Genomic DNA, 17,508 nt, shown 5'->3' with positions numbered 1-17,508 from the left:
GTACAGTTGCAGCAACATTTCCCTACTTTTATACTCTATCCTTTTAGCAATAAATGCCAAAATTCCATTTGCCTTCCTTATTACCTGCTGTACCCGCATACTAGTTTTCTGCGATTCATGCACGAGGACACCCAGATCCCTCTGTGCCGAAGCACTCTGACGTTTCTCTCCATTTAGATAATTTGCCTTTCTATTTTTCTGACCAAAATGGATAACCTCACACTTATCCATGTCAAACTCCATCTGCCAAATTTTGGCCCATTCACCTAACCTTTCCATATCCATTTGTAAATTTCTTATTTCTTTCTTGCAACTTACTATCCCACCTATTTTAGTGTCATCTGCAAATTTGGCTATAGTACCTTCTATCCCTGCATCTAAGTCATTAATATAGATTGTAAATAGCTGGGGCCCGAGGACCGAACCCTGTGGCACCCCACTAGTTACATCTTACCAACCAGAAAAAGACCTATTTATCCCGACTCTCTGTTTTCTGTTGGTTAGCCAATCCTCCATCCAAGTTAATAAATTGCCCCTAACCTAATGTCATCTTACCTTGTGTATTAACTTTTTGTGCAGCACCTTATCAAATGCCTTCTGGAAGTCCAGATATGCTACATCTACAGGATCCCCATTATCCATTTTGCTTGTTAAAGCTTCGAAGAACTCTTGCAAATTAGTCAAACATGATTTACCCTTCATAAAACCATGCTGACTCTGATGGATTGTGTTTTGACTTTCTAAATCTCCTGTTATTGCTTCCTTAATAATGGATTCCAACCATTTCCCAACAACAGATGTTAAACTAACTGGTCTATAGTTTCCTACTTTCTGCCTCCCTCCCTTTTTGAATTAGCTTTTTTCCAATCCACTAGAACCTTTCCCACATCCAGGGAATTTTGGAATATTATAGCCAATGGATCCACTATCTCCGCTGCCACTTCCTTTAAGACCCTAGGATGTAGGCCATCAGGCCCTAGGAACTTGTTTGCCTTCAATCCCAATAGTTTGCTCAGTACTTTTCCCTAGTGATGATGATTGTTCTAAGTTCTTCCCTTTATATAACCTCTACATTACCTGTTACTATGGGATGGTACTAGTGTCCTCCACCGTGAAAACTGAGACAAAATACTGATTTATTGTCTCCGCCATTTCTGTGTTCCCCTCTATTAACTCCCCAGTCTCATCCTCCAAGGGACCAACATTCACTTTAGCTACTCTCTTCCCTTTTATATACTTATAGAAGCTTTTGCTATCCGTTTTTATATTTTGCGCTAGTTTTCTTTCATAATTTACCTTTGCTCTTTTTATTTTTTAGTAACCCTTTGTTGATCTTTAAACGTTTCCCAATCTTCCAGCCTGCCACTGGCCTTTGCAATATGGTATGCCTTAGTTTTGTATTTATGTTATCCTTAACTTCCTTGCTTAGCCATGGATGTTTTCTCCCCCTCTTTCTTCCTCTCTGTAATATATTTTAGTTGGGAGGAATTGAATATCTCCTTAAACATCTGCCACTGCTCATCAACTGTCCTACCTTTTAGTCTCCCTGCCCAGTCCATTAGGGCCAAATCTGTCCTCATGCCTATGTAATTACCTTTGTTTAAATCCAGAAGGCTAGTGTTTAACTTCAGTTTCTCGCCCTCAAACTGAATTTGAAATTCTAGCATGCTATTATCACTCTTCCCTAGAGGATCCTTAATTAATCCCACCTCATTACACAATACCAAATCTAGAATAGCCTGCTCCCTGGTTGGTTCCACAACATATTGTTCCAAAAAACAATCTCTAATACATTCAATTAACTCTCCCTTAAGGCTACCCTTGCCAATTTGATTAATCCAATCTATATGCACCCATTAAAATCACCCATGATTATTGCCTTACCTTTCTTACAAGTCCCCAGTATTTCCTGGTTTATACTGTGCCCCACTGCGGAACTACTGTTTGGGGGCCTATAGATTGCTCCCACCAGGGACTTCTTTCCCTTGCTATTTCTTATTTATACCCAGACTGATTCTACATCTTGATCTCCAGTGCCTATATTGTTATTCACTACAGCACTGATCTCTTCCTTTACTAACAAAGCTACACCACCTCCTTTTCCTTCCTGCCTATCCTTCCGAAATACAGAGTACCCTTGGATATTCAATTCCCAAACCAGGTTTCCCTCTCAGTAATCGCCACTAAATCATACCCATTCGTCTCTATTTGCACTGTTAACTCATTTATTTTATTTCGAATGCTTCGTGCATTCAGATACAAAGCCTCTAAGTTTGTTCTATTTTCAAGTTTCCCTACTCTTGTACGATTCCTTGGTGTAATATGATGTTCACACGTTCTGTCCCTTCCTTTTATTTTCTGGTAACAATCAGCCTCATCACTAACCTAAATTTAAGTCTTAAATGTTTGATTCAGCAATATTTTTCTGGTCTTTCTCCCCTTTGAACACTCTGATGTGATAGCATAGTGTATTGTATCCCCTATGATTGATTTTCCTACTTCCATGTTTCTCCTATTCCCTGTAAACACTGTAGCCTCCTCAATGTTTGTTAGTATAGTTGAAGGTCTCAGTGTTTAGTCAGTCATTGGTGAAAGGTGAGATGTGGATTTACACTATAGCATGTAATGGGGTTTCAGTGAACACTCCTGCTGTCATGTCTTAATCAAACTTAACAGACATAATTTCACACTGGTATTGAACGTTAGAGCGATTGAATGATCTGTATCTTTGATTCTGCATGTGATCCGCAATATCTTCACTAATAATGGTAATCCTGGCACAGTGCTAAAGAAGGTAACATGGAAATGATACAACATTTAGTTGTACATGTGGAATAGAAGATTAGGGGATTTGCTATTCATTTGGAAATTGAACTTTGAAAAGTTTTCAAAATGGACTGTAGCAGCTCATGGGATATTGTGATTGTCACATGATTGATTACATTTCTGTTACTTTAAGCCTTTTGAGATCTGTAGTAGCATTTCTGCATGAAAGCCAAAAATGCAACAAGACTTTTTATTACTGAAATGTTTTTGAAGTACATTAGGGTTAGTGATCAACCCGTTGCTACTTTCTGTGCAATATCCTACCTAATGAGTTACTGATCTAACGCAAGGAAGCAACAAGTCATGACTTAGCAGTATTCCAAATAGAAAGTGGGGAAAGTAGTGAGAAAATCATTGCGTTTCTGTATGTACCTTGTTATTAAAATCTGCTGTCTGTGGATTTTAGGGAAGGATTGGCTCAGCTGAGATGTCTCCCTCCTGCACCCATTGTCAAATAGCCTGATAATATTCACTGTCTGGGATCTTGGGATGAAGCCATCTATGCCATATGTGGAGTCAAAATTTTCAAGGGAGAGGGCAAGGAATGATTGGGACGGAACAAAATTACATAACATTGATTATGCAAGTTGTTATATGAAAATGTATTTTGAGAATGAGACTTTTCTCATGCGTGGAGGTATCTAATTCAGGTAGCTGTAGTCAGAATTGCCCCTATATGCTCTCTTGCTCATTTTAAAACTGCTTTGGAATATGAAAGGTTGACTAAGCACTACAAATAAAAATTTATTAATAGTTTTAAATCAGTGATTACAAGTCTGTGGTAAATGTTCTATGTTTTATTAATACTTTGATGAAAAATTGCTTTTAATTCTGTGATGGTAAGATTACAACAGTTAATTTATAACTGAGACCCATAATAAGTTTTGGACCGGAGGGACTCCCCTTTGAGTAGCTACTTAGCAGATGAGATATTCCTATTTATCCTATGGGTGCAGTTTTCTGGCAGAACCTGAAGCACTTTAAATAATTCCACATTTCTGTCATTCTAGATGTGAGGCTAATCAGATAATTTGTAAGTGATTGATGCTTCTTTCACAAGTACTGTATAGACATATATGATCACTTTGGCCATGTCATTCTATTTCTAATAGAATTTAACTGAAATAAATGGAAAAAAATGAAGCTGCATTGTGATGCCAGATTGTTGCTACATTTGGTTTTTTTTCCAGTTGATATAGGGAAATACTTGCAGAAATTAAAATATAAGTGTTGTAAGAACATAGTGTGGAATAGGAATAGACCATTTGGCACATTTGCTCCTTCCACAGCTTTATCTGACACATGTAAATTGTCATTTCTGACTCGTGTGAGCAGTTAGACCTATGGGCAGTGAAATTATTGCTTAGGCCAGTAAATTTATATGATTTCAATTTCATGTTTTAATTCAAGTGCATTTGATTATAGGCTTTCAGAGATGAACTTGAGATCCTTATTCAAGAACAGATGAGAAAGGGTAATAACCCAGCTGGTCTGCTTGCCTTAAGACAAATAGCAGATTTTGTAATGGCAAGTTCTGTTGCAGCTTTACCCACAGCACATTTAAGTAAGTGCCTGAAAGATCTTTGTTCACTTCAAGAAATATGTATTTTGGAGAACTCAGATGTATCACCTTGAATTCTGTCAGGCTTTATATTTTCTTTAGGTCTAGGAATAACCACACCCATCAATGATCTGCGCGGCATTGAGTCTGCTGCTTTTGTGAAAGGAGAGAAGTTGACCCGCTGTAAAGTTGCAAGCCTTTATAGAATGGTAGATCTATTTGGATGGGCACATTTGACCAATACTTGCATAACAGTAAGTATGAATTACAGCAATCTGTTTTGTTTTTACAATGTTGTCTCTTCCCTCCCAATTTCTAATTTTAGATTTAGATGAGTAGTTTATATATTGAGGCGAACACAACTAACCATAAATATATAGATGAAAGAAGTAGTGCTAAATTTGTATCTTAAATTTATAAAATGCCTTGTAATCCATTTATAGCTTAACAGTTGTGTTCTTTTGTTTTCCCTTTACTGAAAGTTTCCGGTTGCTTTCTTGATTTTATCACCACAGGAACTATTCTGCACCTTGATAAAATCTTAAAACATAATAGTAATTGAAGAGGAAAAACATGTCCAAAACATAACTATCTGAAACGATGTTTAAGTTCCTTGCTACACCGCACCAGTGTTCAGCTCGCTGAATGAACTTCCTGTATTAGGTCTCTTCGTATGTTATAACTGTCAAATGCATAAAAACAGGATTGGCCATTCAAACTCTTGAACCTGTTCCACCATTCTATTAGATTATGACTCTCTACCTCAACTCCATTTACCTGCCTTTGCTCCATATCCCTTGATACCCTTACCTAACAAAAATCTATAAATCCTAATCTTCAAAATTTGCACTGTCACAGCATCCACAGCATTTTGGGGTGGAAGGTGGGGTGGGAAACAAGTTCCAGATTTCCTCTACCCCTTGTGTAAAAAAAGTGCCTGTTGATTTCACCCATAAATGCCAAACACTAATTTTAAGATTAGGCTCCCGTGTTCTGGATTCTCCAACCAGAGGAAATAGTTTCTCTGTATCTACACTCTTGAATCCCTTTATCATTTTAAAGAGCTCGATTAGATCCCCTCTCAGTCTTCTAAACTCAAGGGAGTGCATACTAAGTTTATTCAACCCTGCGTAATTTAACCCTTTAAACCCTGGTATAATTCTGGTAAATCTACGCTTTTCCCACTTCGGGACCAATATATCCTTCCTTGGGTGTGATGCCCAGAACTGAACACAGTACTTCAGATGGGGTCTATCCAGGACTGTGTGCAACTGAAGTGAGTTCCTTATTTTTGTATTCCAACCCTTTGAGATAAAGGCCAACATTCTATTAGTTTTTTTGATTGCACCCGTTTTTAGTGATTTGTGTAAATGGACACCCAATTCCCTTTGCTCCACGAATTCCTGGTGTCTCACCGTTGACAAAATATTACAGCCTTTCTCTGATCTGAAGTGGATGACATCACACTTCCCCAAATTGACATCCATCTGCCAGTTTTTCCTACTCATTTAATCTGTTGTGGACCTTTGAACTTTCCTGTTTCTGTCCACACATCCTACAGTGTTCAGAATTATTTGCAAACTGGATATACAACTTTCTATTGCTTCATGCAAGTCATTGATATATATGGTGAGATACTGACGACACAGTTCTGTGGTGAACACCACATGTCATGTTCCACCCATCAGAGTATATACCTTTTATTTCTACTCTCTCTCTCTACTGCCTCCCAACCAAGTTACAAGGTTACCTCCAGTTGTGTGCACTCTCATCTTTACTAATAATCTTTGTGTGGAGCCATGTCAAATGCCTTCTGGAAGTCCATAATCACCATCTATCCAGCATGCTATTGATTTCAAAAAAAATTTAGCAGGATTAGTCTGACATGACCTGTCCCTTTACTATGATGTATTATTTTACTTAATATGTTTAGAAATTCTCTTTCTGTCCTACCCCTTAAGCTATTCTACAATTAAAAAAAAAATCAGAAGACATACTAGTTGTAAACACTACACCTTCCCTCCTGTTGCCCTCTTAATCAGAAATTGTTATACACCTTAATGTTGCAATAAATGTGAAAATCTAATTTACCAACTATCAACCCGCAGGTACAAAACTTTATTGGACCAAAACTTGCACAAGCTCTCTTCTCTTACACTCTTGTCTGGTCTATTCACACAAATATTCAAGTGCTTGATTACAATAATGGTAATCAATCAGACTGTTAAAAGAAGCAAGAGAGGAAATAGCAGAAGGTCTGACCATCATTTTCCAGTCCTCACTGGATACAGGTGTGGTGCCAGAGGATTGGAAGACTGCAAATGTTGATCTCTGTTTAAAAAGGGAGCGAGGGATAGACCAAATAATTACAGGCCAGTCAATCTAACCTCAGTAGTGGGCAAATTATTGGAATCTATTCTGAGAGACAGGATAAACTGTCACTTAGAAAGGCACAGATTAATCAAGGATAGTCAGCATGGATTTGTTAAGGGAAGATCTTGTCTGACCAATTTGATCTAATTTTTTGAAGAAGTAACAAGGAAGATAGATGAGGGTAGTGTAGTTGATGTGGTCTACATGGATTTTATCAAGGCTTTTGACCAGGTCCCACATGGCAGACAGGTTAAAAAAAAATAAAATCCCATGGGATCCAAGGAAATGCAGCTCAGTGGCAGGAAACAAAGGGTAATTGTTGACCATTGTTTTTGCGACTGGAAGGCTGTTTCCAGTGGTGATCCGCAGGGCGCACTACTGGGTCCCCTGCTTTTTGTGGTGTATATTAACGGTTTGGACATAAATGTGGGGGGCATGATCAAGAAGTTTGCAGATGAGACAAAGATTGACCTTTTGGTAGATAGCGAAGGGGATAGCTGCAGGCTGCAGGAAGATATTGATGGTCTAGTCAGATGGGCAGAAAAGTGGCAAATGGAATTCAACCTGGAGAAATGTGAGGTGATGCATTTGGGGAGGTCAAACAAGGCAAAGGAATACAAGATTAATGAAAATACTGAGAGGTGCAGAGAAAGTGAGGGACCTTGGAGTGAATGTCCACAGGTCCCTGAAGGTAGCAAGACAGGTCAATAAGGTGGTTAAAAAGGCATATGGAATCCTTTCCTTTATTAGCTAAGCTATAGAATATAAGAGCAGGGAGGTTATGCTGGAACTGTATAACTCATTGGTTAGGCTACAACTTGAGTGCTGTGTGCAGTTCTGGTCACCTCATTACAGAAAGCATGTAATTGCACCAGAGAGGGTACAGAGGCAATTTATGAGGATGTTGCTGGCACTGGAAAAATGCAGCTATGAGGAAAGATTGAATAGGCTGGGGTTGTTCTCCTTGGAACAGAGAAGGCTGAGGGGAGATGTGATTATGATGTACAAAATTGTGACCATAGAGTTGATGTGAAAGGCCTATTTATCTTTGCAGTGAGGTCAGTGACTAGGGGGCATAGATTTAAAGTGATTGGTGGACGGATTAGAGGGAAGATGAGGAAAAATATTTCACCCAGAGGGTGGTGGAGGTCTGGAACTCACTGCCTGAAAGGGTAGTTGAGGCGGAAACCCTCAACATATTCAAAAGATGTCTGGGTATACACCTCAAGTGCCGTAATCTGCAGGGCGATGGACCAAATGCTGGAAAGTGGGATTAGAATGGGTGGAACATTTTTCGGCTGGCACAGACACGTGGGACAAGTGGCCTCTTTCTGTGCCGTACACTTTCTATGAAGCATTCTGTGAATTGGGAGAAAATTTGTCTTGGCATTTGTTTAAATCCTGGACAGAAAGAAAAAGAAAGAACTTGGTTTTATATCGATATTTTTATATATCTGTCTGTTCCAAAGTGCTTCACATACAATTAATTACATTAAAATACAGTCAGTGTTGGTGTGTAAGTGAATTTGCATTGAGAAAGGTGTCACAAACAGTGGTGAGATGAATGACAAGTTCCTTTCTGTTTGGGGTGTTCTACATAGAAATCCTGCTTCTAACTAGTAGTTCTAAAACATAGTAACGAGGCGGTTTAGATACTGATGAATGATTTCGATTTCTCTCTCTTTTAGGATGTGGTGGATGATATGGTGCTCATTGTGAGAAGAATTTTATTCAGGACAGTAGGAGAACTCTTCAAATAGTGCTTTAGGATCTTGAAAGGTTACTTGAATAGACTGTGGTTTAATGTCTCATCCAAAGAGCATCACCTTCACCCTGCAACATTCCTTCAGTACTGAACTAAAGTATTAGTCTATATTATGCGGTCAAGTCTCGGACTGCAGCTTAAACCCATTACCTTCTGATTTGGAAGCATTATGTAGCATGCATACATAAATCCTTTCAGCAACCAGGAAACATGAAGTCCTGTTTAAATTTGTGGTGTGGTGTCAAGCTATACAAACGATAAGATTGTTGGTTCAGTTCGCAGGCTGTGTTGTTAGCTCATGTCAGCAAGGCAGCAGTTGGAGTCCTACAATTAGACTTAGTACTCCTGGGCTAGGAAAAAAAATATCAGTTAGAAATTCATATTCCTGGTTGTTAAGTGACCCTTGCTGCAAAGTATTCACTTGGATATCCGGTAAGGACAGCATCTGGTTTGGCTGTGGTGCCATCTAAGATGAAATAGACTGCCAACAGTTTGATAGCAAGTGAAGAATGGCCATCTGGATTAGGTACCAGATTGCTCCTGATGTGCATGACCCTGTATCCAGTAAGAGTCCACCCCTTCATTTCAGCAACAGAGAAAATGAGAAGAAATGGAAAAATTTTAGACTGGTGTAACATGAAAGATTCTTCTGGGGTCCATCCTTGTACAATGGAGGAAAATTTACTCCACGATGACTATGCTTAGCTTGACTTGGGAGTGTTGGGCAGCATTGGGTGCTCAAAATGGAAAGTACTCCTTTCCCAGGTGTGCATGATCATCACCTTGAATATAAAATTCATAACTCTGTTTTTCTCAAAAATCCCCTTCATTTGAATCTTGTTTTAAGAGTTATGGATGCTACAACAACTAATGGGGGTAGCAGTTAATAGGTTACTGAAGTTCATGTATTCTTGACAGTATTATTTTTTGCAATGTCAGAAACTTGGATAATTATCTCTACACTGTGATAATTGTGTGATTGGCATCTTAAGGCTTTTGTTATTGAATATAAAACTTAGTGACTTTATTCATTTCATTCTCTTAGATCAGAATAAGCAAAGAACAGGAGCATTTTCTCATTATACCCAAGGGCCTGTCATATGCTGAGGCCACAGCTTCAAATCTTGTAAGTTTGCACGTATTGTCTATTTAACTGTTCCTTTTTTTAAGGTTCTATTGAAACAAATTGATGGAAACATATCTTTTTTCAATGATGGGACAGTTTGCTGAACTGAACTATTGCTTAAAACAAAATCAGGGTTCTTAATCCTGATGGCTATCCAGCATCCCTTGCTGAAAATCTGCATGTTTGGCTATCAGCTGGGGAGAGATTTGCCTGTGATATCATCAATAGTTGACTAGCCTTTCAATATTCACTATCCAGGGTTACAGAAAAATAAAGGTCACTTGGATGAGATGCCAAATGCCTTCAGGAGAAGAGGGGAGAAAATTCTTGAGAAAAAAATAGCACTAACTTCTTAAATTATGGGCTGAATTTTCGCCATGAAGATGAGAAACAGGAGCGGGTCTGTTTTTGGGTCAGATAGCAGGGGCTCTGACACACATTTTCAAATCCTCTCTGGCCACAGGACAGGTGCCAGAGGACTGGAGGACAGCGAATGTGGTACCATTATTCAAGAAGGGTAGCAGGGATAAACCGGATAATTACAGGCCGGTGAGTCTAACATCAGTGGTAGGGAAACTATTGGAAAAAACTCTGAGGGACAGGATTAATCTCCACTTGGAGAGGCAGGGAATAATCAGGGATAGTCAGCATGACTGTCAGGGGGAGATCATGTCTAACAAACTTCATTGAATTTTTTGAGGAGGTGACTGGGTGTGTAGATGAGGGTAAAGCAGTTGATGTACTCTACATGGACTTCAGAAAGGCTTTTGATAAGGTCCTGCATGGGAGATAACTCAGTTTAGGGGTTGGGGAGTGGTGATGTCAGTGAATCACATGCACAGGATGGAATTGGGAGAAATCACAAATGCAAAGAAAACATGGACACAGAGAATTTAGCCATCTGATTTGATGCACACATCATGTCACTGGGAAAATAAGAGATTAATCTTTCAAGTCATGGCCACTCTGCCTCTCTTTCTTTTCTTCCTGCGCACTCTCTGGTACCAATTCTCAATGCTGTTCACTAGACAAAGACTCCGCGTCTTATCTCCTTGCCCTACATCCTCCCTCCCTCCGCCACTGTCCCCTGTGCAGACCGACTTGCTTTTTATTCCTCTGTCTTCTTCTTCTTCTTCTTTGGCCTCCTTGTCTCGAGAGACAATGGGTAAGCACCTGGTACGCTTCAATCAAAACCTGTGTGAACACAGAGGCTCCAGCACTGATTCACTCTCATTGGACACTATCTCTTGATTGACGAGACATTCGGTCGTTGCTTGTCCCAACTCTGATTCTGATTAGTCTACTATCATGTCAGTCTTAATTTTTATACTCATAGATTTCTTTGTCTATTGAAACTATTAGATTGACTGCCTCTGCCACTTCCCTGCCTTTCCCTAGACCACTGAACCAAACCTCCTCTAAAGTTCCCTCATGCCCTCAACTTTCATTTGTCTCTGGTTTCTCTCCCATCCCTGCTCATGCCCTCTCCGCACTCATCTCGTCCATTAGACCTAGCTCCTGCTCTTTTGACCCTATTTCCACTAAATTGCTGACGACCTAACTTCCCTTTCTGGTTCCCCATGTTAACTGATATGTTAACAGTTCTCTCCCGTCCAGTACTGTCCCCACTCCTTCAAGTCTGCTGTCATCATCTCTTTCTTCAAAAAAAAACATGACTCCTCCCCCACCCCATCATCCTTGCAAACTGCTGCCCCATCTCCACCTTCCTTTCCTTTTCCAAAGTCCTTAAAGGTGTTGTTGCCTCCCAAATTCATAACCATCTTTCTAGGAACCCCATGTTTGAATCCCTCCAATCAGGTTTCCGCTCCGACCAGTGTACTAAAATGACTTATGAAAGTCACAAACAACATCCTATGTGACTGCGACAAAAGTAAGCTATCCCTCCTTGTCCATCTCGTCCTGTCTTCAGCCTTTGACGTGGGGGAGGCGGTGGCGTAGTGGTATTGCCACTGGACTAGTAACCCAGAGACCCAGGGTATTGCTCTGGGGACATGGGTTCAAATCCCACCACAGCAAAAGGTGGAATTTGAATTCAATTAATAAATCTGGAATTAAAAGCTAGTCTAATGATGGCCATGAAACCACTGTCGATTGTTGTAAAAACCCATCTGGTTCACTATTGTCCTTTAGGGGAGGAAATCTGCTGTCCTTACCTGGTCTGGCCTACATGTGACTCCAGACCCACAGCAATGTGGTTGACTCTTACATGCCCTCTGAAATGGCCTAACAAGCCACTCAGTTGGACAAGGAAGGAGAGCTGCAGCCAAGGGAACTGATGGTTGGAGGGAGAAGAGGGAACTGGAGTCATCTTTGGGAGAATATCTGTTCTGTGCTCAGAACTAGATATTTAAAGGGAACCCGTCCCATTATCAAATGAATATTTAAAGGAGCCTGACCCATCATCCGAAGGATATCTGCAATCAACAGGAGTTTGCCATTCCAGGCTGACTGTATGAACTAGGGGGCACTGTTTTAAAATTAGGGGGTCGCCGTTTTAGGAGAAAAGATGAGGAGAAATTTTTTCTCTGAGGGTTGTGCAACTTTGGAATTCTCTGTCTCAGAAGGTGATGGAGGCGGGATCATTGAATATGTTTAAGGTGGAGGTAGATAAATTCTTGTTAGGCAAGGGAATCCAAAATTATCGGTGGTAGATGGGAATGTGGAGTTCAAGACAGAAACACATCAGCCATGATCTTAATTGGTGGAGCAGGCTCGATCGGCTTAATGGCCCACTTCTGCTCCTAATTCATTTGGTCATATGGTCGTATTTACTTAGAACATATTTGGGCTTTGTATTGCCAGGTAGACTAAGAAGGGCTCATACTCTGAAACGTATAACTGTGCTTGTCTGTACCTATTGGTGTAAGCTCTATGCTTTTTCTTTGAATCTGCTTAGAACATATATTGAAGGTGCTGCCTAGTCCATAGTCGAATAGAATTTTGCATTGTATATCTGATCTAATAAAGCTTAATATTTAATTCAGATATGAGTGTGCTCTTACTATTTCTCAGATTGCTCTATGGTTTGGACATGAGAACTATCAAAGGTAGAAGGTTTTGGCCTACGGTATACTTATGCCTTTACTCCATTCTATATTTTTTTCATCTTGTGGCTCCCAATAGTTTTTATTTTAGGCAATTTTTTTTTTTTGAAGAGAAAGCTCTTCAGGTAAAAACAAGTCTGGTTTAAGCAGACAATGAAGGCTAGCTTATTATTTACTTGGCCTCTTAACAAAAAATAAGATGGTCAGGATCATAGATGTTCACCACATGCTTTTCTATAAATAGGTGAAAGTTAACATACTGGGTGAAGTAGTGGACCAGGGCAGCACAAATCTGAGAATTGACCAAGCATCATTCAGCCCACATGCTGCCATCTATGCAGTACGCCCCGATGTTCGATGTGCTATACATATACATACACCAGCAGCTGCTGCTGTAAGTGACTTTTTTAAAATTTAGTTTTCCTATTTTAACCTTGCAGCATTTGTTACATTCAATGCATGAAAATTATTTGTTTTCTTCCCCCCACAACACCTACAGGTTTCAACCATGAAGTGTGGAATCCTGCCAATCTCCCAAGAGGCCTTGATTGTGGGCCAGGTTGCATATTATGATTATCATGGATCACTTGATGAAGAGAGCGACCGAATTCAGCTCCAGAAATGTCTAGGTACAGCTTGCAAGGTAAGAGCACAGTAGCTGCTGCAGTGTTCAAAGCGGACAGTTGATGTTGGTGACTTTATCGGTTCTCTTTGTTTCTCCACCACCCCACATCCCCCAGCTTGGATGGGTTGCACGGTATAGCGTGGAAATAAATGAGAATCCTTGATTGAGCTTGAATTCTTGATCTATGCTAAGTTTGCTGATCTCAACCATGTTGGCAATAGAAGTACTACATTTGGGTTCAGTGTCTTTCAAACTATGGTGGGATAGCATTCAGCAATTTGAAAGTTCACAAGTTTTGTTGTTGAACAGCATTGCGCCAGCTGAATAGCTGGTAGATGAATAGCTTGCTGCCGTTCCCTCAGTTTTAACATAAAAAATAGAAAATTGAGCAAGTACCAAAGGCTAACAACCCCCAACTGTACTTGATTTTGTATTGAATTATTTGGTAAGGTTATAATGCAGTTTAAGCAATTTTTCAGCAAAGCTGAGCAGGGAGTATTTAAGAATTCAAAGTTTGCTACCAGTCTAAAATATATCTCTTTGAAATAAGCTTTTTACAGATTTAAAATGTAGCGCAGCTTGTTAAATATGTTCTTGAAAAGCAGTTGCTCCATCCACATTTGTGTTTCTGTATGTACCCTGTCTTTCCGAGTACAGAGTACAATTTACAAAAATGCTACTGCAGTCCCTGATGTGGAAGATCATTTTTGAATGGGCTAGTTGTGCAGGACATTGTTAACCTGTCATGATTCATCGCGGGGCCTCCTACTTTGTGGAAATATCCCAATCCCAGTGTAAAAACATATCTCCAATCATTGATATTATGTAAGTAGTCTATAATATATAAGGAATTGGAATACATTTGAATTCTTTTAACAGTGCCCAGTAAGTTTCTGTTCTGTTAAATAGATTTATGCATTATCTCTAGTAATTCAGTATGGTATGAATGATACTCCAGCATGCAACTGATGAACAATTCAACTTTATTAGTAATAATGCTTAAATATTGTAAATGCGTTGATTAAAAAGTAACGTTAAAAGCCAGTAAATTAAGCTTCTCTGTGCCTTATGTAGCCAAACCATACAGATCAGAAGGTATCTGGTTTGATTCTTGGTTTATGCTGCGATCATTGGCCTCAGTGTCTCTGATTGTGATAGACAAAATCAGCAGGGTTACCTGCTGCTGTTTGGGATATAGTGAAATCTTCTAGATGAATATCTAAGAATGTTAGGTGAGGACATTAGTTAATAACCTTAAAGCTTAAAAAAAAGTTTTAAATAAATAGTATCTAACATGGAACGACATCTAGGGTCTTTTGTATGCACATCCTGTGCCATGTGGGAACTGCAGAACATTTCCTTTTTGAGGGATGGCTGGTGTCATTACAGTGCATACAGAAGCTGAGAGTTTCACAGATTGCACTTTTCAGGAGGTCATCACTCCTACAGCCACTGAGAATTTAGGGAGCAGAGGGAGTGGACCACCTCCAGGTAGAGTAGGAGGAACAGATAGGCAGTGCAGGAATCCCTGGGCGTGCAGCAGTGACAAATCAGTATATAGTGTTGAATACCATCAAGGGTGATAACATCTGGAGGGAGTGCAATCAGAAGCAGATCCACAGCACCTTATGAGACTCGGTTGTATAGTGAAAGCATAAGCAAGTGTAGAAATGCAGTTGTTAGAGGGGATTCAATATTCAGGGTGATAGACAGTCATTCCCAAATGGTGGTGTTGCCTCCCTGGTGCTGGATAAAAGATATCACTGAACGAATGCAGGACATTCTGCGAGGGATGCAGGGAACAGCCAGAATTTGTGATGTGTGTTGGAACCAATGGCATAAGCAAGAAAAGGGTTGACGTCCTACAGGCAGAGTTTCTGGACCTAGAAAAAAGATTAAAGTACTGGACCTCAAAGGTAGTTATCTCTGATTACTCCCAGAGCCACTTGCTAGTATAGAAACAGCAAGATCATGGAGGTAAATGAGTGGGTGGAGAAGTGGTACATGAAGGAGAACTTCAGATTCCTGGGGCAGGAAGGATCTACACTAGCCAGACGGGTTGCATCTGAACAGGGCCGGGCCCAATGTGCTTGTAGGGAAGTTAACTATTGGTGTGGGGGAGGGGAAGGGGGAAGGGCACCATGTCAGAGTAGCAGAGATGAGAGACAAGGTACATAGAAAACTGAGGGAGACAAACAGCAACAGAAGAAATAGTGTAGAAAGAGCATGACTTAGATAGAGGACAAAATCAAAGCCCACTAGCATGGTGTTGAATGCATGTGTGTTAATGCCAGGAATGTTGCAAGTAAGCTTGACTAGATAATAGAATGTAACCATCTCCCCTTGATGTTCAGTGGCATTACCGTCACTGAATCTCCCACTATCAGCATTCTGGGGGGGATCGCAATTGACCAGAAACTGAACTGGACCAGTCACAAATACTGTGGCTACAAGAGCAGGTCGGAGGCTGGGAATTCTGCGGCAAGTAACCCACCTCCTGACTCCCCAAAGCCTGTCCACCATCTACAAGGCACAAGTCAGAAGTGTGATGGAACACTCTCCACTTGCCTGGATGGGTGCAGCTCCAGTAACACTCAAGAAGCTCGACACCATCCAGGACTAAGTAGTCTGCTTGATCAGCACCCCATCCATCACCTTCAACATTCACTCCCTCCAAATCTGTGACTTCTACCACCTAGAAGGACAAGGGCCGCAGATGCATGGGAACACCAAACCTGCAAGTTCCCCTCCAAGCCAAACGCTATCCTGACTTGGAACTATATCGCCATTCCTTCACTGTTGCTGGGTCAAAATCCTGGAACTCCCTTCCTAACAGCACTGTAGGTGTACCTACCCCACATGAACTGCAGTGGTTCAAGAAGGCAGCTCACCACCACCTTCTCGAGGGCAATTAGGGATGGGCAATAAATGCTGGCCGAGCCAGCAATGCCCACATCCCCCAAATGAATTTAAAAAATTACAGGTCCAAGTTGCCACTTGGGTTATGAACCCAAAATATTTTATCAACCTAAGTAAAAGGATAGTTAAAGGAATGGTGGGGCTGTTTGACTACAAAAATAAATCTTGTGGAGGCAGAAGGCATAACTGAGGGACTGAATGAGTATTTTGTATCTATCTTGACAGAAGAGGAGGATAAAGTGAACATAAATAGGAGGGGGAGTAGCCCATATGGACCCTGGAGCTTGTTCCACCATTCAGTATAATTATAGTTGATCATTTGCCTCAACTCACTTTGCTGCCTGCTCCCCATATTTCTTGATTTCTTCAGAGACCAAAAATGTGTCTATCTCAGCCTTAAATGTGCTCCTCAATAGAGCATCCACAACCCTCTTGGGTAGAGAATTCCAAAGATTCACAACCCTTTGTTATTTTTTAAAAATTCATTCATGCGATGTGGACGTCACTGGCTTTGCCAGCATTTATTGCCCATCCTTAATTGCCCTTGAGAAGGTGGTGGTGAGCTGCCATCTTGAACCACTGCAGTCCTTTTGGGGTAGGTAGACCCACAGTGCTGTTAGGAAGGCTGCAGTAGAGGGGTGGGGGTTGGGGGAGTAGAGATATTGGTTAGGATCGAAATGGATAGAAAGGAGATATTAAATAAGCTGACGACATTCAAAGTTATCAAGTCATCTGGTCCAGATGGGATGCATCCTAGCTTGTTGAGGAAAGCTAGGGTTGAGATAGCAGAAGCTCTGATCACAATCTTTCAATTCTCTGGATGTGGGAATGGTGCTTGAAGACCGGAATGTTAGACCCCTGCTCAAAAAAGGGAAGAGGGATAAATTAGATTAGATTAGATTAGAGATACAGCACTGAAACAGGCCCTTCGGCCCACCGAGTCTGTGCCGAACATCAACCACCCATTTATACTAATCCTACACTAATCCCATATTCCTACCACATCCCCACCTGTCCCTATATTTCCCTACCACCTACCTATACTAGTGACAATTTGTAATGGCCAATTTACCTATCAACCTGCAAGTCTTTTGGCTTGTGGGAGGAAACCGGAGCACCCGGAGGAAACCCACGCAGACACAGGGAGAACTTGCAAACTCCACACAGGCAGTACCCGGAATCGAACCCGGGTCCCTGGAGCTGTGAGGCTGCGGTGCTAACCACTGCGCCACTGGTAACTACAGTCAA

At 40.7% G+C, this 17,508-nt stretch overlaps 1 protein-coding gene across 6 annotated transcripts in view; it reads left to right on the top strand.

Moving 5' to 3' along the window:
- Nucleotides 1-17,508, top strand: part of add3a (adducin 3 (gamma) a) — a 337,068-nt gene that overhangs the window by 264,570 nt on the left and 54,990 nt on the right. For 5 of the 6 annotated variants that reach the window (XM_068053019.1, XM_068053018.1, XM_068053022.1 and 2 more), the window contains exons 3-7: nt 4,252-4,390; nt 4,472-4,641; nt 9,571-9,651; nt 12,961-13,110; nt 13,216-13,359. In XM_068053019.1, coding sequence (XP_067909120.1) covers nt 4,252-4,390; nt 4,472-4,641; nt 9,571-9,651; nt 12,961-13,110; nt 13,216-13,359 — 684 coding nt within the window. The remainder of the gene's footprint in view (nt 1-4,251; nt 4,391-4,471; nt 4,642-9,570; nt 9,652-12,960; nt 13,111-13,215; nt 13,360-17,508) is intronic. The other variant, XM_068053021.1, reaches the window with a different exon arrangement.

This window comes from Heterodontus francisci, chromosome 20 (genome assembly GCF_036365525.1).
Source record: "Heterodontus francisci isolate sHetFra1 chromosome 20, sHetFra1.hap1, whole genome shotgun sequence".
NCBI classification, from domain to species: domain Eukaryota; kingdom Metazoa; phylum Chordata; class Chondrichthyes; order Heterodontiformes; family Heterodontidae; genus Heterodontus; species Heterodontus francisci.
This window is presented reverse-complemented; position numbering and strand designations above follow the sequence as displayed.